Raw genomic sequence first — 22749 nt, forward strand, 5'->3', positions numbered from 1 at the left:
AACGCTCCATTACAGGTGTTGCTTTCATTGTGCTCACTTCCCTGTGTCTAATTAATAATAATTAATCAACGTCTGATTAGGTCAAGCAGTGAGCGGCAGCTACAGCTACTCTGCACAGTGTATGGGGTGATCCAGAAGGGTGACGTGCCAGTGAGCTCCATGCTGCAGGCCATGATGGAGAGGGTTCTGCTGCCTCTGGCCTCTTACTGCAGCACCACGGCCCTGAGTGACTTCTTTGTGGCAAACGTCTCTGACATAATTGAATTGCTGCTTAGTCGCTTCACCAAGGTTTGCTTCTTCTGTTATATTTTAGGAATTATTTGGAGATATTAGTAACACAATAACCTCTTTAATCACTGTTATAGGTTTATTTATTAACTTTTACTGTGGTAACTATGGAATTATGGATAATACCCTGTTCTAGATTTGCCCCATTAATCTGGTATTTATCAATTAAAAAGATTTATATTGAAAAAATAAATATTTTTTGCTTATTTTATTTATTTATTTAATTTCAGTCAAGTGAAACAGCTTTTGAGCTCCAGTTGCTGAAGAAGAACGGCTGCTACAAGCTGATGGAGCTCCTGTATTCTCAGCTTCCTAAAGAAGAGGTTTACTCTAAGGAATCCCGCATCAATCAAGCCTACTGTCGCTCAAACAAAACAGAGGGGAACGAGCTGTCCAAGGCCTTGATCAAGTAGGACTCCCCAAAACTTCAATTTCAAGAAGTCACATGACAGTGATGCAAAATGTCCCTTTTTAAAAAAAAAAATTATTGTTAATTTCATAATAGGTCGTGTTTTGAAGCTTTCACTGAGAACATGGCTGGTGAGACTCAGCTGCTTGAACTCAGGAGACACTTTCACTGTGCTGCATACAACTGTGCCATTGCGGCCATCAGCTGCAGCTTCAGTGAGCCCAAATTCTACCATGGCTTCCTCTTCAGTGAGAAGCCAGAGAAGGTACTGGCAGACATATATTATATTATATTTCCACCTGACTTCAGCACCTCGGTCATCAGTCTCATCCTCCACCCTATGAGTTTCTTTTTATCTCGTCCATGGAAAGAGAACAGTGGCTGAAGAACTTAAAAGCATGTCACCGATGGTTTTTTTCTTTTCTTTCACAGAATCAGTTCATTTTGGAAAATATCATTGATGTTGAACGGACCTACAATTTCCCAGTTGAAATTGAGGTATGTTTTTTTTTTTTTTTTTTTGCAAGAGTATACTTTGAGTTTCAGTTGTGGCTTATTCATTTGTTTTTTCATCAACGTAGGTACCACTTGAGAGGAAGAAGAAATACATCATGATAAGAAAAGAAGTGAACGAGGAGAATGGAGGTGTGGCTTGAAACTTTTGGAATTTCTCCATCTTATCATTTGACTGCACGCTCTGGCTCCAGTCCAGTGCAGTGTAAAGGCTTAATTATTAGACCATTATCATGTAAAAGTTGATGAGCGCTTGTGTGATTTCTGTCTTTTCCGTAGAAGCGCCAGTTTACTTGTCCTCCCAGTCTTACATGGCCGACAGCAGCCTGAGTGAGGAGATGAGTCAGTTTGATTTTTCCACCGGAGTCCAGAGCTTTTCCTTCAGCTCCCAAAACCCAGAAGGACAAAGACGCACCGTTGCAAAAAGAGTTAGTCATGTGATTTTCTTCCTACAAATCTTCATGGGTTTAGCATTTTTTTTTTGTAATAATAATGATAATATACATTGTTTAAAAAAAAAAAAAAGATACAGTATAATGTGTTTTTGTTGTTGACAAGAGGCTTGGTTGTATGTTTGTAACTGTAGGAGACAGAGGAGACAAATCCCTCCCAGGATGCAATGGTGGACCTGGAAATGGATGAGCTAAATCAGCATGAATGTATGGCAACCTTGACTGCTCTTATTGGACACATGCAAAGGAGCAACATAACCCCCAAAATTGAACAGGTCAGTGGTAAAGAAGAGTAATGCAGGTTTGAACTTTCTGTTTGTAGAAAGGTTTTTGATAATTTCATCATACTTAATGTAAATGACAGAAAATACGTAAGATCATATTAAATATATTGCCAAAACATAAAATTGGATCTAGTGATTTAGCCGCTGTCTTTCATTAACATTATAATGTATAGATATGACTGTAGTGTGTTCAGATGGTGTGTCATTTGGTATGCTCTCCTCTCTGTTCATGAAACAGGGAAACGAGCCAAGTGAACTTCCTCCATGGATGAAATTTCTACATGGAAAACTATCAAATCCAGCAACACCTCTGAATATTAGACTCTTCATCTCAAAGCTGATCATCAACACAGAGGAGGTGAATGATTTCATCTGGTCTTGCCATCATACAAATTTTACACAGTCGTTGTATTTGAAGATTAATAGATATGACGATACTATATGGATTTAATCTTTGCTGTTGTTGCATCTTTCCAGGTTTTTCGACCATATGCCAAGCACTGGCTCGGCCCGCTCTTGCAGCTTGTCGTCTGTGGAAAAAATGGAGGAGAAGGGATACATTTCATGGTGGTAGATGTTGTGGTCACAGTGCTCTCTTGGACAAGCCTGGCCAATCCCAAGGTTACTAAGAGTTCCATTTTGAAGGCAGCAAATATAAATTGTTTATACTTTGTGTCGTTACATCAAGATTTGTAGTAACTTTTAATGTGAAAATTCCAACATATGGCAACAAATCAGCTGCAATTCAGTTTCAGCACATTTTAAGGGTATAACCAATTTCCTCTTGTCAGTCTTGCATTGTATTATCATATAAAATTCATCAACTTTTATTAGTATTTTGTGTCTCAGGGTAACCCTAGAGATGAAGTGCTTGCCAACCGGCTGTTGGAGTTCCTGATGAAGCACAGCTTCCACTCCAAGAGGGCTGTTTTCCGACACAACCTGGAGATCATTCGCACTCTGGTAGAGTGCTGGAAAGACTGTCTGCATGTGCCTTACAGGTAGGACTTGCACATCCTCATTGAACAACTGATGTGCATTTGACACAAGGTCTGTGGAAACAGCAGAACACAGATCGACAATACAGAGTGAGTGGTCCTGGTTCAATTTGATATCTTAAGGGTTCTTCATATGAATATTAGCAATGTGTTGTCATTATATTTTTATTATATATATTATATATTATGCAACCAGTTTTGTCTTTAGCTATTATTATTGTTCAAGCTGAATCTAATTATCATCATCAAAACCTCTTGTGTCGGCTGAATAGACTGGGACTGAAGTGCCAGACCAATAAACTCTTTTAAATTGTGTATTTTAAGTTAAAAAAAAAAAACTGAAACTCAAGTTTAATCATTTGGAATAAAAACAAAGATGAAGGCATTCTGACCAATCCTCTGATGGTTCAATCTTCCTTAAAACCCAAGTAGAAACAGAGTCGAATTCAGCCTATCTGTTGTTTTCAGCTTTAAATGTCTATGTAAGGAAGAAGCACGTTAGAAAATGGCGATGATGTAACATTTGGTAGCATGCTAACAAATGGAAGTGAACCTGTCCTTTGCCTTATCTCTCTTTTTGCCTTTGTAGTCTGATATACGAGCGGTTTTGCGGCACCGACCCGAACAGCAAAGACAATTCGGTTGGACTTCAGCTGCTGGGAATCATCCTGGCCAACAACCTCCCTGCTTACAATGCCTCATGTGAAATTGAGTATGAGAGGTAAACTATATTTGGTAGCTAAATGGCAGCACATTGTACTGTGTCACCTGAGAGCTGCCATGAAGCAGGGAGCAGTGTATTTACTAATGTGTGTTGTAGCTCACGCTGCCATCTTGGCAAGTATCTTAAATCATTTCCATGTTGTGTGGTTTCTCAGGTACATCCAGTCTCTCACCAACAACATGTCCTTTGTGAGGTATAAAGAGGTCTACTCAGCTGCTGCTGAAATCATCGGCCTCATCCTGAAGAATATGAATAAAACGGACAATGTATGAGCCTTATCTCTGTTTTACTGAATCAGTTTTATTTCATTTCTGTTCATGTCTGATTACTGCTTAATTCACCTTTACGAGGAAAGATCTCAAATGGAATGAACATTTATTTTCATAAGTTAATTCTTAGTTAAAGTCAGTAGATGAATAGCTTAATGATAAAATCCTCTTGTGTGTGTTACGTTATTTGCAATATATTTGTCTTATTTTTCTGATTTTAAGTTCATCACATTTATCATATGACTCACCTGCAACATTTTATTTTTCATTTTTCATTCTTGTCTCAGCAACATCAAGAACTTGTCAGTCTTGCTGCCAGTAAGATAGCAAATCTGAAGAAAACACACATGGATGACAAGTTTATTATTTGCTTGAACAAAGTGTCAAAGCACTTTCCTCCATTTATGGATCGGTGAGTTTATATTTCAAATGTATTTATTTTTTCTCTGTGATATAAATAATTTCAAATTGCTTTTGGCTCTACCAGAGACTTAAAAATGAACTTAATTGTATTCTAGTGGTTGAGTTACCTACCTAAGTAAATACAGGTTTTTTTTTTTGTTTTTTTTTCAGGTTTGTCAACTATGTGTTCTCCATCCTGCCAAAGCTGCATGGCATCTTAAAGACTCACTGTTTGGAGTGTGTCCTGAGCCGAGCTGATGTCATCCCAGACATCTTTATGCAGCTGAAGACCACAGGCTTCATTCAGATGATGGGCCATAGGTATGTCCCAGCCTCACTCTTCTCCATGTTTGGCAGGTGTTTAGTCACTCTGGTTTGAGGAAGTGATGGTGCTAAATAGTGACGTCACTTCCAACATGTTTTCCTCTTCAGTAAAGTGAAAGATTGGAGGGTTTTGATCAGGTACAAGATGTGCTGGGATTGCCTTTTAGAAAACAATGAATGTCACACAAAACAATTTGTCTAAATCCTATGTAATCTGCAAATACAGAAAAAACAAGACATTTCACAGTCAGGGCATTCTCCCTTTAGCTTGGAAGCTATTGAGTAACAAATGAAAATAAAGGATACTACTGAATGTTTAATTGTGCTGAGTCATGTTTCTGCATGTTGTTCTTCCGTGCACTCAGGGATGAAGCAAGACAGAGAATGTGTCTGGATATTGTCCACAAGATTATTGGCCTCCTGACTCCAGTTGAGCTTCAGGAGCTGCTGGGAGCTGTGACAGCGTTTGTCTCCCATCCTTCACCAGTGTGCAGAGAGAGGATGTATGACATCCTCATGTGGATCCAGGACAACTACAGGTGAGCCTTTTTGGGCCTCTGCTCTCAAACAGATCATCATATCCCACTTTTCTTATTATTTACATCATTTATGCCATAATGTTGTTGTGTAATATTTTCTGATCTGACCCAAGGGGTGCAAAATTTTAAGGTCCCATATTTAACACTTTTTTATTTGCATAAGTTTTGATATCCATAAGAAGATATATTTATTTTAAACCAATTCATCTCCTCTCTCAGGCTTCTCCCGGTGAGCCATTCAGAGGAGAAGCTCTGAGCCTCTCTTTTGATTGGCTGACTGTTTTCTGAGTGATCAAATAGAAATATAGCAGATTTCAAGTTAAGGCCCAGAGATACCAAATCCTGAAAAAGTGAGAAGTTGGTTCCAGGTGGGCGGGGCTTGGGGCGTAGCTGAAGGCGGTAACTGTTTTGTTGTTACATCACAAAGTTCCAGAAGTCCTGACGGCTCGTTTTAAGGCTCAGTTGCTGAATACAGGTTGTGTGTATTTCTCTGTGGACTGAGCGCTTAAATACTTTAACAGTATTAATATGGAACATAGACCTGCTTTTTAATCAAACAAAAGACATGGAAACCTAACTTTATATAATATGGGACCTTTAAACTATTAAACCATGTGGGGCAAAATAAATTCCAAATAGCTAAACTAGTAAATGGTGCAAATTCTCCTTTATAATGGATTTGCAATTACTTAATAACCTTTTATTATTCTGCTGTTAGGTCACTGGACTGCATTATTCATGTATAGTGATATACTTAGTGTTGCTTGCAGTCCATCTTTAATGATACACTGTTTTCTTATTCTGCCAGTGATGCAGAGAGCATGGACGACAGCACTTCAGTGGAGGTTTTGAATGCAGCTAAAGAAACACTACTTCAGGGACTGTCCGAAGAAAACCAAGGCCTTCAGTAAGTACCCACCATTTCTCACTTGCCCTTGTTTTATGTTTTATTTATTTCATACACTGTCTTAATAATAATGCAGGGAAGAGTAATCCCAATAACTTACTATAGAATCTGAAATGTTCAGATTGAGAAGACCATCCCTGTCCACTCTGTTTTCAGGCTTTATGTTCAGAACTTCTGGAGTCAGGAGAAGCGCCTTCCCACTACGACTCTTGACCGAATGTTGATGGTGCTTGGTTCCCTGTACTCATGTCAAATAGAAAGGTGTTTCTTGAGCTTGGTGACCAATCTGCTGCTGGAAATGACCAGCCGGAGTCCTGACTTCGAACGAAACATGTTTGAGTATCCTCTGTCAGAGTGTACCTTCCAGGTCAGTGGAGATACGCTGCATTTATTTTTCTCTTCCTCTCTGGCTCTGTTTGAAATTGTCTAGTATGAGTTTTTTTTATTTTATTTGTATGCTACCCATGAGCCTGATGTGTTAATTCCATTTTTCCAATTTCTTCTTTAGGACTATGTGATTGATTCCAACTGGCGCTTTAGGAGCACAGTGATGACTCCTATGTTTGTTGAAACCCAAAGCTCTCAAGGCCCAGAGAGTGTGGCTGCATCCCAGGCTGGAGCCATGAAGGGGAAACTCAGAGCCACTCAGACTTCTCTGGAGTTCACCCAAACCCAAACAACAGGTACCGCTGTAATTCAGTATCCCCCACATTAGAGCAGCAACATGAGACTGTAAAATGTCCGGACGACATTTCTGTACATTTTAAGAGGAACGGAAAAATGCATTCACTTTTGTTGTACTTCATATTATTTGGAATTACCACTTTTTCTTAAATGTTGTTGAGTTTTGTTTTTTTTTCCCCCCCAGGTCGACGTACAGCTTATAACTGGCTGACAGGCAGCAGTGTGGATACGCTAGCGGAGCACACACTCGGCTCTGAATCTCTGTCTTCATTGTTGGTGTTTGATAAGAAAGCAGAGAGGCAAACGGCGGCAAGACGACCAGTAGGGGAAGGATTTGGCCTGAGGCGCCTCACTGCACCAAGCGATGAGGTGGACAGTCGCACTAGAGGTTAGTCTCTGAGAAACATCACACATGTATTTTAATATGCAGCATAAATATTATTCATGTCACACTCTTAAGTAGGGACGTCATGATACCAGAAATTTAGTAGTCGATACCAATACCAGTGAAATTAAAAGATTCTCGATACCTATTTTGATACCACGGTAAAAAAAAAAAACACACATATTGCACTTATTGCAGAGCATTTCAACTGTGGTTTGGAAAGTGCACAGGCACCGTTTACAAATGGGCTTTTACGGCTCTAAAATCGACCTCTCATCATCCGCCTCGAAAGCAAAGTATTTCCTCTTCTGGCTTTTTCTTTCGACGAGCCCAGGTGCTGCAGCTGGACCAAGTTGTGTGCCTGAACTTGTCGCCATTTTCCATTCGTTATTGCGGCTAGACTGCAGCCTAGTAGTAGACGTTCCTCATCCTCCCTTGGGTGGGCAGAGGCCGAGCATGTGCCGGAGAAACTGCGCTTAAATGTGTTCAGAGTCACTCAAATGTTGCCAGTGATGCAGTTATTAGTGTTAATGTTCTTTTACACATGTTTTTGGTAGATTACTGTCACTTTTGAGATAAGACACTTTTGCACTGTGAGATAAGTTGCTCATACAGTTAGTGACGGGCGTGACGAGTACTCATTCAACTGCCTCCCTCAATAGGATGTCAATCTTATGTTACTTCCTAAGAGGGTGACTATCAATCTCGTCACCTGTCAGTACTTTTCGGTACCGTCGATACCATGAAAAAACGTGTACCGTCCTGGTTTTTGCCACATGGCATCGACTTGGTACCAAAGTATCGGTTTTGGTGACAACCCTACTCTTAAGTATGTTCTAAGGGAGAAACATTTGGTGAGAGCTGTTACACAGTTAGAACTATTTCGCTATTTAATAGAGAAAAACCTGATTGTAGCTCAAAGGGTGGTGGGGATGAAGCTTCATATAAAGGTTAATAGCTTTTACCCGTTGCTGTGAGATGGTGAGTATAGTTTTAACACTGGTGAATCTGACCTGTTTAACTGTGAAAGGGTAACTCAGCATCCTTATTTTATCTGGGAAACTCAAATACAAAATATGGTAAGCACCAAACCCAATAAGCAAGAACCTGTGTTAAAATGCTCTTGCAGTAATGATCATTTATACTTGTCAGATGTTCTCTTCAGTCACTAGTTTGTAGAGGTTAAACTTTTTAAATGAATTGAAGTTGTGTTAATGTGAATATATGTAATGCCAATGTGTCAACAGCAGAAACCGAGCAGCGTAATAACATCCTGAGACTGAGGCGCAGATTTCTCAAGGATCAGGAGAAAGTCGGCTTGAGGTTTGCACAAAAAGAGATCCAACAGCAGAGGAAGAAAAAGGTACCAAACAGCCACATTTATCCTTAGAGCAATTCATTTTTGAAATGTTGGATGGCAGCACAAAAAAAGTCTCAAGATTGATTGATGAATAATCCCGTGCTTACTGTCACTAACAAACTGAGTGTGTCTCTAACCATCAGTGGCTCTGTTTTTGTCCCACAGGAAGAAAAAGCTGATCAACGGCTGCGAAAAGAGGCTCAGGTGACTCTCTATCGTAACTACAGAGTGGGAGACTTTCCAGACATCCAGATCCCATACAGTAGTCTCATCGCCCCCCTGCAAGCGCTAGCCCAGGTAAGACTGCGTCTGCTTTCTGTGTCCTCTCTGCTAAAGGCTCAGGTTGTAAATGTACTATCATTTCGATTTTAATCTTTGCATGTTCCCTCGCAGAAAGACCCGATTTTAGCCAAACAGCTGTTCAGCTCCCTGTTTGCTGGTATCCTCCAAGAAATGGAAAAAGACAAACCAGGGGAGAGTGGAAGGATTAAAGAAAAGCTGCGGGGCAACATGAATGCCTTCCTGAGCAAGAGTACGCTCTGCTTCCCTCCATTTATAGCTTGTGTGCAGGTACGACCCTCGGCAGCTGCTGTAATCCAAAGTCTTGAATCTGTAAATTACCATGGCATCCATTGATGGTGTCAAAATTAAAGTAGAAGTATGTATTAATTACTGCAACCGGACTACATTTACTTCCACGGTAATGTATTTATGGCCAGAAAGAAAAAAGGTTGAAGATAGACAGGTACTTTATTTATCCCAAACTGTAAGGCTGAAAGCTGACAAGTTGAGTTGATATTCTGCTCTTTGTCTTCTTAGGACATGTGCTACCAGCATAAGGACCTGCAGCAGCTCGATCCAGTAGCCATCAGCTCCACCTGCCAGGTGAGTCTCCAGCAGCCGTCAGGCATCCTGCTCCTGGAGGAGAGCTTACTGCATGCCAGTGTCCAGGGTGAACCTCCTGCCAAACGGTCACGAGAACGCAAAGAAATCCCACCAGACACCAAGAAATGGATCCACCTTGCAAGGTACACTGCTAGTTCTTCGATGTTAGAAGCTCTGCTCGTCACCTTATGAGGACAACACCATGATAAAACTGTGATTTGAGGTTGGGCACACCAAACTATTAATAACTGACTATAGATAGACAAAATTAATTTCATAAATACATTGATGCAGGGATGCTCTCATATATGTTCTAATGCCACATCATCTTGTCAGTTTCCTTTTTCTTGTGGAGACTGTTACATTCATGTATGTTGCCTCTGGCCTTGCACAATGTTACTATGACAGCTGCATTACGTCTACAGCCCACGCTCTTGTGGATAATTGTATTGCTTTTGTTACGTGTAATACTGACTATGCTCTTGGCTTCCTCTGCTCTCTAGGCTGTACAGATCTCTGGAGGATTATGATGTTGTACGTGGCATCTTTGGTGGTAAAGTTGGCACCAAGTCAGTCACCTGTGCTGCTCTTCAAGCCGAAGCGAATACTGACTTTGCAGAAGCTGTGAAGCTCTATAATGAGGTACATAAGTCATGGGTTTCTCCCATGACAGTAGAAGCAAGTGGTTGATTCCTAATTTACTTGTGAATAAAGTTATTGTAGAAATGCAATTATGAAATCTAGCATAGTGTTCAGGTAGCATTAAAACACAGATGGATTTTTTCTTACCAGATTGTGTGTGTAAAGCTATGTAGAATAAGTCATCCAAGTTGGATAGAAGGCTGAGAGGAAACTTTCTTCTTTAATGTCAGGCCCTGAACACTGAGGATTGGCGTGATGGTGAGCCCACTGACTCTGAGAAGGACTTCTGGGAAATAGCAGCAATGGAGGCCTATAGTCATCTGACTGAGTGGAAGTCTCTTCAGTACTGCTCCACTGTGTACGTGGATGAAAACTCGCCACCAGACCTCGAGAAGATGTGGTCAGAACCTCTCTACCAGGTAACAGAAGTGACATTTCACAATCCAGGAATTGTGTACCAGGGAGGGCCGCCACCCTCTTGGTCAGCGGGTCCCAACCTTTTCCATCTCATAGAACTATTTGAGAATCTCAAAAGAGTTGGCGGCCAATAACAATACGTCGGACAAAAAATGCTTTCCAGGAGCCCTTTTTATTTCAATGATAATGATCAAACATTCAGGACTGAACTGAAATGGGAAGCTCAATTTTCTTTTTTTGTTTGACTGGGGAGAGATCACTTGTAGACTCTTGTAGCATCTCTCTACTTCGGACTCTTCCTGTTGCTAACCAGCTTTCCATTTTGATTCTCAAGTTTTTTGCCATGGATGTATTATTTTAGTGCGCAACAGACTGAGATAGCAAACAAGTATACGATGTGGCAACAGTGACAACATGAAAGTTTTAACATTGGCTTATCACTGTGATAGTCCTTAATATGAGGGGGAAAAAAACAATGAAAGTAGTTTTCATAAATCTTTTATGTTTTTAAGGATCATTTCATTGTAAAACATTTGAAAACATATATATGTATGTATATATATAATTTTTTTTTTTTTTTTTGCATCTTTTAATCAAAATTGTACTGTTTTGCAAATGATTCGTCGCCCCACTTGCAATACCTTTGTGGCCCACCAGCCCACAGGTTGGGAACCATTGCTGAATTCCTCTCATATTGAACGTGCAGTGATGGCCTGAAATGAGAACCTATATTATGTAATAATGCAGGTATTTTTATTGATATGATCCTGCTGTTCTACTTAAGCTTTTTCTTTTTTTTTTTTAAGTAATTTTTTTGGCCATTTTTGCCTTTATTGTGATAGAGACAGCGAGAGAGAGACAGGAAGGTTGTGAAGAGAGAGAGGGGATGAGGTCGGATTCCATCTGCTGTGGTTAGGACTAACGGGAGCCCCACTTGAGCTTAAATTTTACAAGAAAAAGAAAATAAATCTGTATCATTTCACAACATGATAACAGCATTGGAAGTAAAGCTTCCCTCAAGTTCCTGTGGTAATGCAGTGCAAGCATAGGATTTTTTTAGAATTATCTTAATTTGATAGTATCAGGTACATGCACATGAATTGTGATGCTTTGCTAACGTGAGTCTTTTTCCTTTGCGGCAGGAAATGTACCTGCAGCACATGATTCGCAGCATGTTGAAGCAGCTGCAGCAGGGTGAGAGGGACCAAACTCTTCTCAGCTTCATTGACAAAGCCATGAGGGTGGAGGAGCGCAAAAAGCTCCTGGAAAGTCATTACAGCCAGGAGCTCAGCTTGCTCTACATCCTGCAGGAAGACTATGACCGCGCCAAATACTACACCAACTACGCAATGCAGCTCTTCATTGAGGTCTGCTGTTATACATCTCTTTTGTCTATGGCCTGCTAAGTTTTGGATCAAGAAAGATCATAATTCATTAATTTTTTAAAGGCAGAAAAGTTGGTAATGTATATTGTAGATATGCAATATGGAGAACTGGTCCATACTGTGAGGAATATCTGGTGAGTTGGCAGAGAATGTACAGAAATGCATCTTTGGACAGAAACGGGGCGACAGTTAGCACTCAATCTCTTTCCCTCATACAGAGTTACTCCAGTGTGGATACATTGCTTACTCAAAGTCGGCTGACCATCCTGCAGTCAGTGCAGGCCTTAACTGAGATCCAGGACTTCCTGCTGTTCATTAAAGGAGATGGTGCGTGGATACTTTCTTTAAAACTCCAAACAACAATGAATATAAATACGTAAAATGAACAGTTAGATTAGTCTTTTCCTCTCTTCCCGAAAGGGTTTTTCTGCAGAATAATTTCTTGCATCTGTCTTTCATTAATACTTTGAATAGAAGTTTTTTTTGTCCCAATCTAGTAACTTACTTTGTACTTCATTCCTTAGTGTCTGTGAATGGCCTCAAGCGGCTCGTCAGATTATGGACTGAGCGGTATCCCGATGCTAAAGTGGATCCTGTGAAAGTATGGGATGATATCATTACATCTCGGTAAGAAGAACAGGTTTTTAACATTTTGCTTACAAAATCTTTCAGATTGTCAAATAACCAAATTTGACACAGCCTCAAATTTGATGTCTACGGTTCAGATGCTTTTTCTTGGACAAGATCAGGGATAAGCTGAGAGGCCACGCTCCCAGTGACAGCATGGAGGTTGATGGTTCAGACCCAGAGGGTGACATTGAGACATTAGTGAACGAATGCAAGTTCAATATGAAGCTTCACATGGCTGATAGCGCACGGAAGCAGGTGAAGAAACATCTGTTGTCGTATTTTTGCTCTTTATAAACTATGGAAATTTAAAAAAACTCATCCTTGACCTGTAATGTTTCAGAATAACTTTGCCGTTGCTACCAAGCTGCTGAAGGATCTTCACAGAGAAGCCAAAACAAACAGAGGCTGGTTGAGGCAGTGGGTCCACAGTTTTACTCGCTACAGCCATAAACGCAGCCAGGCTCTGGGTCCTGGGGAGCAAATCAGTTCCATGCTGAAGATCATCCCGCTCCTAGGTAAGACATGAAAAGAACTCCTCTACATTATTACACAACTTAGAATGACAGCCGTATATAAACATCGTTACTGTATCTGTTAATCTCATGATGAAATTTGACATTCAACTTGACAGATTTTGTGATAATGTAGTGAACAATAACAACAACAATAACAATAAAAATAATAATGATAATAATTGAAGCTGCAAGCAGCATGGAGCGGGCCCTTGCACTCCTCAGGGCCGCTCGCAGTAGGCCAGTTAAAGCAGCCAAGCATCGTAGCAACCGCCAGACACTGGACTTGCAGGTTAAGAGTTCCTGCTTGAACCGTGCGGCGAAGGACAACAGTTATTGCATATTTATTTGCAATCATAATTGTGTCCACTGTGTGAAGTCAGAGACCACGCAACCAACACACATTATGTTCCTGTATCTCAAGTGTAGAGCAGACAAAGGTCATGTAAATCAAATGATGATAATTACTCAAGGGATGCTTCCTGTTTTCAGTAGGTGGCCCTGTGAATATGACTTCATATTAGCATGCAGATGTCTTCATTGTGAGACTTTGATAAAACATGAAATGCAGATTGAAGAATGTATGTTTGAGTTACAGCACTTTCCTTGTTTTGTGGCGAAAAGACTGAAATTCACTGCACCGCCACCTTCAGGCCATTCAATGAAAAGTCAATTTTCTGTATGAAGTGTCATCATGGTCTCAATCATTTTATGACAACATTTGGGGTGGCTGTGATCAACCTGCTAGGAGGAGTACAGCAAAGTGTAAAACATGACATTCCCTGTCGTCACAAGGGGGCGCTATGATTATATCTAAATATTGACATATAGATGTCTTCAAGCTTGGACTCTGATAAAACATATAAAGGGCAGTTTGGACAATGCATGCTGGAGTTATAATGTTGATTTTTCAGTGCAAATCATTGAAATTCTGAAAACCATCACAATTTAGAATCGTAAAGATCTTAAGATTAGATAAATCAAATATAATGTCGAGCTGGTAAAATACATGTAGGTGAAACACAGTGCGAGTAGTGCCTTGTTGAAATTTTCTAGGTGGCCACACCCCATAATATATGTAAATTTTCACCAGGCCTGACACATCTGCATGACTTTTTGAGCATGTTTAGGCCCTCGAAAAAGCCATTTATTTTAGGGAAGTAAAATTTCTGACAAATTAATTATAGTAGGTTCCTTGTACCCTTGGTGTAATAATAATAATAATAATAATAATAATAATAATAATAATAATAATAATGATGATAAACATTATTTATGTAGCACTTTTCCTAAAGTTAGAAGGTGCCTTACAGAAAGAAAAGGGGGAATTAAAAACAAGAGAAAAAAATACATCCTAAAACAGAAGGAAGTTGCATGAAAATATAGATTAAAACACAACATTATATCAAACAATCATAAAAGCTCTCTGATAAAAGAATGTTTTAAGAGTTTTAAAAGACACTAAAGTTGTACCCCTCCTCACCTGCTGCTGGTGTCCGATGGCCGAGTCCTCAAAAAACACATCAGTAATGCCTTGAGGGAATTTCAATTTTTGGCAGTAACACGCACCTGGGCCCAAACATGATGTCAACCGGTCTTGTTGCCTGTTGATATGTTTCACGTCAGCTCTCTTCTCTCTGCAGAGGACCTTCAGGCTGACTGTGAGAGGGCCACAGCTAAAGTATTCAGATATCAAAAGGTGCTCCAGGGAACGTCTTTCCACATCCTGGCCACAGCTGTAAGCAAAAGCCCCTCGGTCCTGGGAGCTATTGAACGTGAGAAAGCGGAGAGAGTTGTCAGACTTTCTAGAGTTGCTTGGCCCACTGAAAATCCAAAGGTACTTCTAATTTTTTTTATTTTATTTTCAAATTTACAATCTAGTGACCAGTCTGGATAGAACAGGTGGCATTTTTATGCAAATGTCAAAATGTGGATTATAGTGGTATAAACTGCAGGAGCTAAACTGTGATTCATGTGTCTAGATTAGAAAAGTTTGTACTTTGGCCGCCACAGCCAAGTATGTCCTGCTAACCCTGTTTTGTAGTTTTAAGAAGATTTATCTAGTAGAGAATGAGACTGTTTATCCTACAGGAAGTGGAAGCGGGGCTGCAGTTACAAGCACTGGAGCTGCTGCGTGATGCTAGCAGAAAGGCTGATGAAGAGCTTCAGTCTTACAGTCAGGATTTTGTGGAGAGCAGCAGCATCACAGAGACGTACATGGCTCTGGCTAACTTCTGTGACAAACGACTACGAGAGGAGGAGCAGAGTGATGCCGGTGAGTAATAGTAGTACTAGTGAGTAATTGTGCACTTTTATTGAACAGTGAAACGCACAGTATGTCTCTCAATCAAAGTAAACAAGACTGCATTTGGTAACGCCATGAAGTAGTGTGGGATCATGGGAGTTGTTGTCTTCACCACCATCTTCATCATCAGCTTCTCTCTGCTTGGGTTCCGTGTCAGTCGTTCAGGAGGTTTTCACCTAGAGCTGAATTATCCACAGAGATCTCTTCCTTTCCAAAATAATCGAACTACATGATTAGAACCAATAAAAACACAGAATACAGTAGTTTCACATTTAAAGTCAGTGTTTCACCGACAGTGTACACCAGGGAGTGGCTGGGAGACTGCAAACCTTTGTTCCTCTGATAACTTATGATCCAGACATTGAAGAGGTTTTTAACAGCAGCTAATTATCCATAGAGCTCAGCTTATCCACAGCTTTTTTCTCTGATCCAGACGTCCAATGACTAAAATCCTTCATCTTTCAAACGACCGTGGTGTGAAAAGTGTATCTTAAGAATGTGACTTAAAACTAGATAAAAGCCGCAACACCAACACATGTGCATAGGAGATATGAGGTTATTGACGGGTGACGAAATGAAACAGGCAGTTACCATGATTAAAATCACTTATTTCTCTGGTTGGAGAATTGCTGGAAACATTTGCGATAACTTTATTGCACAACTGGGGGGAAAAAAAAAGTATATCAAGGTCTAGTTGAAACCGTTTTCCACTGCTTTTTCTGTTGTTACAGAAAGCCAGTCTCCAGACCTTCTGTCGCTGCCTGTTCATGTGGTGGAGAGCATGTTGAAGGCACTGAAGATGAACTCAGAGGACGCTCGCCTCAGGTTCCCACGTCTGCTCCAGCTCATCGACTTGTACCCCTCTGAGACCTTGGATATCATGACAAAAGAGGTTAGTGTGTGAAGACCAGGGATGTAACCTCCACATTACTTCAGTTAAGTTTATTTGCATATTCATACATTTAACCCTTTCAGGACTGATGGAGAATATACTGTATGTCTAAAATTCTTCCATCTTTTAGTTCTGTCACTGCTGACATGTATTTGCTCTCACTGTAGAATCTATTAGTGAACAGTGTAAAATAATGATTAAATCAACATTTTTAAGCCTCGTAAATCAGATTCTACATCACTGCTGTCACGAGTAGCCTTCATTAGTATCATATACTGTATGTGCACTGTCTGTATTTAGATGATGTCAGTTCCCTGCTGGATGCTGATTAGCTGGATCAGTCAAATGGTTGCCCTGCTGGACAAGCCCGAAGCTGTGGCAGTGCAACACTGCATTGGGCAGATAGCAGAGTGTTACCCTCAGGCCCTGGTTTACGCTCTCATGATCAGCAGCGAGACTTACCAGTTTGAGGACTCGGCCACGGGACACCATCAGCAGGAATTTGTCAACAGGTAAACTGCCTGATGTTTTGACTTGGGGAACAAAGAGAGATGATACTGCAGTATGTGTGATAGTAAAATGTATTTATTTATCTGATAATTGTTTCTGTGTCAACAGGCTGAGGAGCATGCTGGACAAGGGAGGAGCTGTGAAGAAGTTTGTGGATGCACTGCAGCAGCTTACAAATCCTGACATGATCTTTAAGGTAACGAGTTCAACCATGAACGGATCCTCCATGTTTTTTGGCCTGTCACTGATTGTTTTCATTTGGTCCACACAGGACTGGTGGGATTATGTGAAAAATGAATTGGAAAAGCCAAACTTTGACAAGAAGAGGATGAGCAACATGTATGACGAGATGCACTCTTCGCTTGGGGATCGTAACGCAGATGGTCATGGAACGTTTCGCAAGAAATTTATCCAGGTTTGTAGTTTGCTTTGATCGTTCAACTCGTATACAATCAAAAAAACACATAATGCAAATGCAAAAATGAAAAATACATGCATAAACTTCAAATGGTAAACAAGAAGTATCTAACTTTTTGGTGTTTTTATTGTTACTATTTTTTTAATGCAGCCATTTTTTCTTTTGATTTAACAGAAATTTGGTAAAGATGTGGAGAAACTGCTGGGAGCTAAAGGCAGCAAGCTGTTTGAGAAGAGGAAAGACAAAAGCTTTGTGCGGCAGGTGGATGAAATGGCGGTATCCATGCGTGGATTTCTGACCGAGCCGGGGAACCTGAAGGAATACTCGCCCTGGCTCAGCGGATTTAAAGCAGACACATTCAGCAATGAGCTGGAGATCCCAGGTCAATACCTTGAAAACCCTGGAAATATTGTTGGTATTGACATGTGTTGTTCATGCCAAACTTTTTTCCTCTTTCTGTAGGACAGTACGATGGGCGATCTAAACCTCTGCCAGAGTACCATGCAAAAATAACAGGCTTTGATGAAAGGGTATGCTTTTATTGTTATTAAGTAAAACGTTCGAACAGCCTGTTAAGTGTGATTTCCCTTTGCATGTTGACGAGGAAGTTTGGTGTGAATTTATGTCCTGCAGGTAAAGGTGATGTCATCCATTCGTCGTCCCAAACGTCTGATCATCCGTGGGGATGATGAGCGGGACCACCCCTTCTTGGTGAAGGGTGGGGAGGACCTCCGCCAGGACCAACGCATTGAGCAGCTTTTTGCTGTCATGAACATTTTGTTGAGTCGTGATGCTGCCTGCACACACAGAGGCTTGCAGCTCCGCACCTATCAAGTCATTCCCATATCCACAAGGTATAAACTAATGCATGTAGATCTAACTTGATTAGATTTTCATTTAAAGTGGTATCCAGCAAGAAAAGGATAAAACACAACAGTTTCCTGATAATACCAAACTTATTTTTTTGTCCAACAATAATTTTATTAATTAATACATTTATGAATTTATGACTTTCACTGCCTTTACAGAATTGGCCTCATTGAATGGATGGAGAACACCTGTACTCTGAAAGACTTCCTTAATACCACGATGACGGACAAGGAAAAGCAAAGTGCACAGAGGTACATTGTAAACATTTCACACCTATTAAAAACTGTCCAATAAAATTTCCATAAAAGGATTTTTTATTTTTTATTTTTATTTTTTGTATTATTATTATATCACCTAAAACTTCACAGAAAATCTCCTCTTACACAAACTGAGATTACTGTACATGAGGTGCCGCTGTCGAGGGATTTATTTCTTCTTTTCTTGAATTTCTTTCTTGAACAAAAACATATTTCATTTTAAAGTTATATGTTTAAAAAACACAAAAGGTGCAGATTTTTTTTTTTCAGCTATGTAAATGTATTAACAACAATCAGCTCTCCACAGTAAACTAGTGATATTTATATTTCGTGATATATATATTATAAGTAATATCTTCTTTTTCAGGCCTGTTGAAGACTACAATAAGTGGCTCTCAACCTTTGCTCCAAATTCAAAAGTGAATCCTATCTCACTGTATGGTCTGGCTTACAAGTAAGTCTCCTCATTGTTTATTTTTGTTTATAAAACAGTGTAAACAGTTACTAATTTTATCTGATTCATCTTTTTTTAACATGGCGTTATCAAATATAAAATATCAGACATCCATGAGCTTAAACGTATTTATTCTTTCCCAGGAAAGCAAAACGTGCTGATACAGTCAGCAACTTTTTGAAAGTGATGCAGCACGTGCCCAGTGATCTCCTGAAGTAAGTAAAGACTAAAATAATAACAAATGCTCGTTAACAGGGTTCCCGCAGGTCATTAAAAAGTCTTAAAAAGTCTGAAATTAAAATAAGGAAAATTAAGTCTTAAAATGTCTAATATATATTATAAATTTGTTGTAGGTATTACATTTACAGATAGTGTGTCTAAGACTGGTTTAAATAAAACAAAGCCGATAAGCCATTAATAATTATGGTGTAAAATGGTGGAGGAACCCTCATTAAAGTTAACACTTACAGTAAAACATGTTTTCTCTTTTTTTTTTAATTTCCAGGAGAGCTTTTCTGAAGATGTGCAACAGTCCTGAGGCCTTCCTCTCCTTGCGGTCTCACTTCACCAGCTCTCATGCTTTGCTGTGTGTGAGCCACTGGATTCTAGGTATTGGAGACAGACATCTGTCCAACTTCATGATCAACATGGAAACAGGAGGCATGATTGGCATCGACTTTGGTCATGCTTTCGGTTCAGCCACGCAGGTCGGTCAAGCGAAAAAACAGTGTTATCTGTCAGAGCAGCTGTTTAAAATACATTTAGATCAACACCCAGAGGAAAATCAGATACCTGTCTGACTGAAACAAGAGTAGAATCAAATGTGTAAACACCAAGTGTCTGGGTTAGAACACATTAGACAAAGAGCAGCTATGAAACTGCTATTTATAATTATTAATGAAAGGGGAGAGAAGGAACACACACGCTGTAAAATAAACTTGTCATTTAAAAAGCTACTGTAAGAATAGAGTAAAGAATAGAGAAGAGAATAAAAGTGGCAGAGTTGACTTAAAAAAATGCTTTAGTCAAAAGTCAATGCATTAACATTTCCAGACTGTGCTCCCAGCTCCCGTTTCATACCACGATTCCCATATGATAATAATGTAACATCAATCGATCCCATACAGAAATGTAATGTATGACATACTGTGTAGTGTGTCCCTATATCAAGAGTGATGTTGCCACCTATAAAGGGATAGATTATTATCACATATATATACATCTTCTGGATATATGAAGATATACTGTAAGTATATAACACATGTGAAATACTCATAGTAAAATTTGTACATATATTAAAAATTTATGATGAATTTTCATATATTATAACATGTTGCAACTCTATATAACGAAAATGTATATATGCAAGTTTATTAAAACAACATACATATAGAAATTCTATATGTTTATATATCTTCTTTCTTATTAATTTCTTGTTAACTTTCAACATCTCTAATTTCCCATCCTGAGAAAATGGTCTCAGACCTTTGGACATTTACTGACAGGCATTTGGATGGATATATATTTATATAACATATGTTTACAATATGAGCTTGCATACATAAATATACATATTAATGTGGGCTATATGTTGCTATGCAGAGTTATATATGAAATTGTTCCAATTTCTAAAAGTTTCATATATAATCTTTACATATGTTTTTATTTTATATGTACATATATTTCATTTATGGAAATTTCCATATGGTTAGGGTGCCCCAGTAGCTCACCTGGTTGAGCACATACCGTATATCAAGGCTGAGTTTTTACCACAGCGGTCCAAGTTCAAATAATAACTGTGTCTCTTGTGTGTGGATGTGTTAAACCTTGTTTAAAAAAACACAGCCATCACCTGTATGAAAAAATCTGTCTGTGCAATCCTTCCTCACAGTTCCTCCCCGTGCCTGAGCTCATGCCCTTCCGGCTGACCAGACAGTTTGTGACTCTCATGCAACCCTTGAAGGAGTCGGGTTTAATCCAGAGCGTCATGGTTCACTCCCTGCGAGCCTACAGGGCTGAACCGGACCTTCTGCTCAACACCATGGATGTGTTCGTCAAGGAGCCCTCGCTGGACTGGAAGGTAACCATCAGTCCTGCAACAAAGATCCTGTTAAACATTGAGCGTTTGACATGTGAACTGTAGATGAAGAAGACAGAAAGGCATTTGACAAAATCTCTTGGGATGTCAGTAAATAAGTGAATTTTAAAATGTGTTGAAGATGGAATATGTGATGTGAATCAGATCTTTTGTCTTTTAGAGTTTTTGTAAAATGTAGCAGCAGCTTTAGGACCTATTCCCCAAGGCAGACATCATGTGCTAAGGCTAATTGATTTATGCTTAGTTCTTTCATAACTAGATTTTTGCTAGAAAGATTGAATTGATTTAACTGTAGGTTGCTGTTCTAACTTTTCCTTCCTTTACACAGTAAACTGTAGCTAAATTGCAGTATAAGTAATGTTTCTCATTGCTGTTCCACAGAACTTTGAGCTGAAACAACTGAAGAAAGGAGGCACGTGGACAGAGAGTGTAAACACCAAAGAGATCAACTGGTATCCCTTACAGAAGGTGGACTTTGCCAGACGAAAACTAGAGGGAGCAAATCCAGCTGCTATAACCAGGTATTTAACTTCACGATGATCTTAATCTGGTCAACTTTTAGTGGTTTCAATCCAAAATACCATATTTTGTCTTCAAAAAGACATTTCACTTGTGTGTGATTAGATGTTGGTTTATATTGTCAGTGAGGAGCTGAAGCTGGGCTTTGAAAAGGACCTTGCCTTCGCGGGGATGCAGTCTGTGGCCTTGGGGACTGCGGAGCACAACATTCGAGCGAAACTTCCTGCTGCAGGCTTATCAGTGGAGAAGCAGGTGGACTGTCTGCTTGACCAAGCCATGGATCCAAATGTGCTAGGCAGGGTTTGGGTGGGCTGGGAACCATGGATCTGATTCTTTGATTGGTGAAATATATGGTGAAAGTGGGAAACAAATCTCATCATAGGTGAACAGGGTCGTACAGATGACTTAGACTCTCTGGAAGTGTGTAGGAAATTTTTGTATTCAGTGGACTTTAAAGATCCATTTGATCGCAAATGTTCTCACTTTTATACCTGTGACATACTTTTCATGTATTAGTTTGTAAGGCAGGATTATCTCATACTGAACATCACAATCTTAAAATTAGGAAATCTAGTCTAGAAGAAGGATGGAATTTGGGAATTGTAATACTTCTACTCTATTTGAAGTAAACCACAGATTAGCATTGTTTGTTAATATCTTGTAACAGTTTCAAATAAAACTAAAAAGATAAACAGCAGTTTGAGGGGATGATGTACAAAATACATGATGACTTTGGTCAACATTTGTAACTGATTAATACTTGCAAACTTGCATATTAATTATTTCATAAGATATGAACTGCTTGACCTCTGCAACCAAAGAAAGAAAATGGGGAGGTGGATTTTAAAGATAGTTATTTTTAATCAGACTCCTTTAATGTTGACAGTATATTAATGCTCTTTTAAATATATCCAATGCATCATCTCTGCAAAGATGACAAATCTTGCCTCGATTCATAGATACTCCACCAAAAATCTAATTTTTCAGTATGAAACACTCACCTCTGAAGGTTTAAATCATGGCTGTAAAAAGTTTGTAGTTTGTAACTGTAGTGACAATGAATTTATGGCCAATGCATCTAATAGCGGAAAATTCATGCTGTAAAAAAGTATTGAAATAACCAAGCTGAGGATTTACCAATGCTAGGAATTGCATTATAGATGATTACAAACTTTTATTTATTGAGCCACACTGTATTTACAGCATCGTTTCATCTTCAGTTGCAATTTAATGACACTCTGACACCTGTGTACACTTAATAAGAACATTAGAACATACAGCAGCATTTACCAATTGTTATGTGAGCCACTATATTCAGTCATATCCTTTATATTCAAAGCACTTGATTTCAAAGAAGCAAAGACAGCAGTTGATTACATTTTTTGTAAGCGAGCAATTCAAGGCTTAAAATTTTCTT

The 22749-nt window shown here is 39.4% G+C and overlaps 1 protein-coding gene across 1 annotated transcript in view; it reads left to right on the forward strand.

Moving 5' to 3' along the window:
- The window catches only part of prkdc (protein kinase, DNA-activated, catalytic subunit), a 40976-nt gene extending 18865 nt beyond the window's left edge, over nt 1–22111 (forward strand). The window contains exons 41-86 of the mRNA XM_023398093.2: nt 81–288; nt 519–697; nt 794–962; nt 1130–1195; nt 1279–1342; nt 1490–1638; nt 1797–1937; nt 2185–2304; nt 2424–2567; nt 2796–2947; nt 3534–3665; nt 3823–3934; nt 4225–4349; nt 4511–4660; nt 5029–5202; nt 6011–6109; nt 6266–6476; nt 6618–6792; nt 6978–7181; nt 8426–8541; nt 8704–8835; nt 8932–9108; nt 9358–9566; nt 9927–10065; nt 10296–10484; nt 11625–11849; nt 12086–12194; nt 12392–12494; nt 12593–12752; nt 12838–13012; nt 14653–14846; nt 15101–15284; nt 16046–16206; nt 16507–16718; nt 16825–16912; nt 16988–17131; nt 17309–17516; nt 17597–17664; nt 17768–17988; nt 18163–18255; nt 18629–18715; nt 18859–18930; nt 19221–19422; nt 20607–20795; nt 21195–21334; nt 21458–22111. Coding sequence (XP_023253861.1) covers nt 81–288; nt 519–697; nt 794–962; nt 1130–1195; nt 1279–1342; nt 1490–1638; nt 1797–1937; nt 2185–2304; nt 2424–2567; nt 2796–2947; nt 3534–3665; nt 3823–3934; nt 4225–4349; nt 4511–4660; nt 5029–5202; nt 6011–6109; nt 6266–6476; nt 6618–6792; nt 6978–7181; nt 8426–8541; nt 8704–8835; nt 8932–9108; nt 9358–9566; nt 9927–10065; nt 10296–10484; nt 11625–11849; nt 12086–12194; nt 12392–12494; nt 12593–12752; nt 12838–13012; nt 14653–14846; nt 15101–15284; nt 16046–16206; nt 16507–16718; nt 16825–16912; nt 16988–17131; nt 17309–17516; nt 17597–17664; nt 17768–17988; nt 18163–18255; nt 18629–18715; nt 18859–18930; nt 19221–19422; nt 20607–20795; nt 21195–21334; nt 21458–21662 — 6976 coding nt within the window. The 3' untranslated portion in view covers nt 21663–22111. The remainder of the gene's footprint in view (nt 1–80; nt 289–518; nt 698–793; nt 963–1129; nt 1196–1278; nt 1343–1489; nt 1639–1796; nt 1938–2184; nt 2305–2423; nt 2568–2795; nt 2948–3533; nt 3666–3822; nt 3935–4224; nt 4350–4510; nt 4661–5028; nt 5203–6010; nt 6110–6265; nt 6477–6617; nt 6793–6977; nt 7182–8425; nt 8542–8703; nt 8836–8931; nt 9109–9357; nt 9567–9926; nt 10066–10295; nt 10485–11624; nt 11850–12085; nt 12195–12391; nt 12495–12592; nt 12753–12837; nt 13013–14652; nt 14847–15100; nt 15285–16045; nt 16207–16506; nt 16719–16824; nt 16913–16987; nt 17132–17308; nt 17517–17596; nt 17665–17767; nt 17989–18162; nt 18256–18628; nt 18716–18858; nt 18931–19220; nt 19423–20606; nt 20796–21194; nt 21335–21457) is intronic.
- The last annotated feature ends 638 nt before the right edge of the window (nt 22112–22749 follow it).

Source organism: Seriola lalandi, unplaced genomic scaffold, assembly GCF_002814215.2.
Source record: "Seriola lalandi dorsalis isolate HSWRI2012SDOR001 ecotype SW California unplaced genomic scaffold, Sedor1 jcf7180002054972, whole genome shotgun sequence".
NCBI lineage: Eukaryota > Metazoa > Chordata > Actinopteri > Carangiformes > Carangidae > Seriola > Seriola lalandi.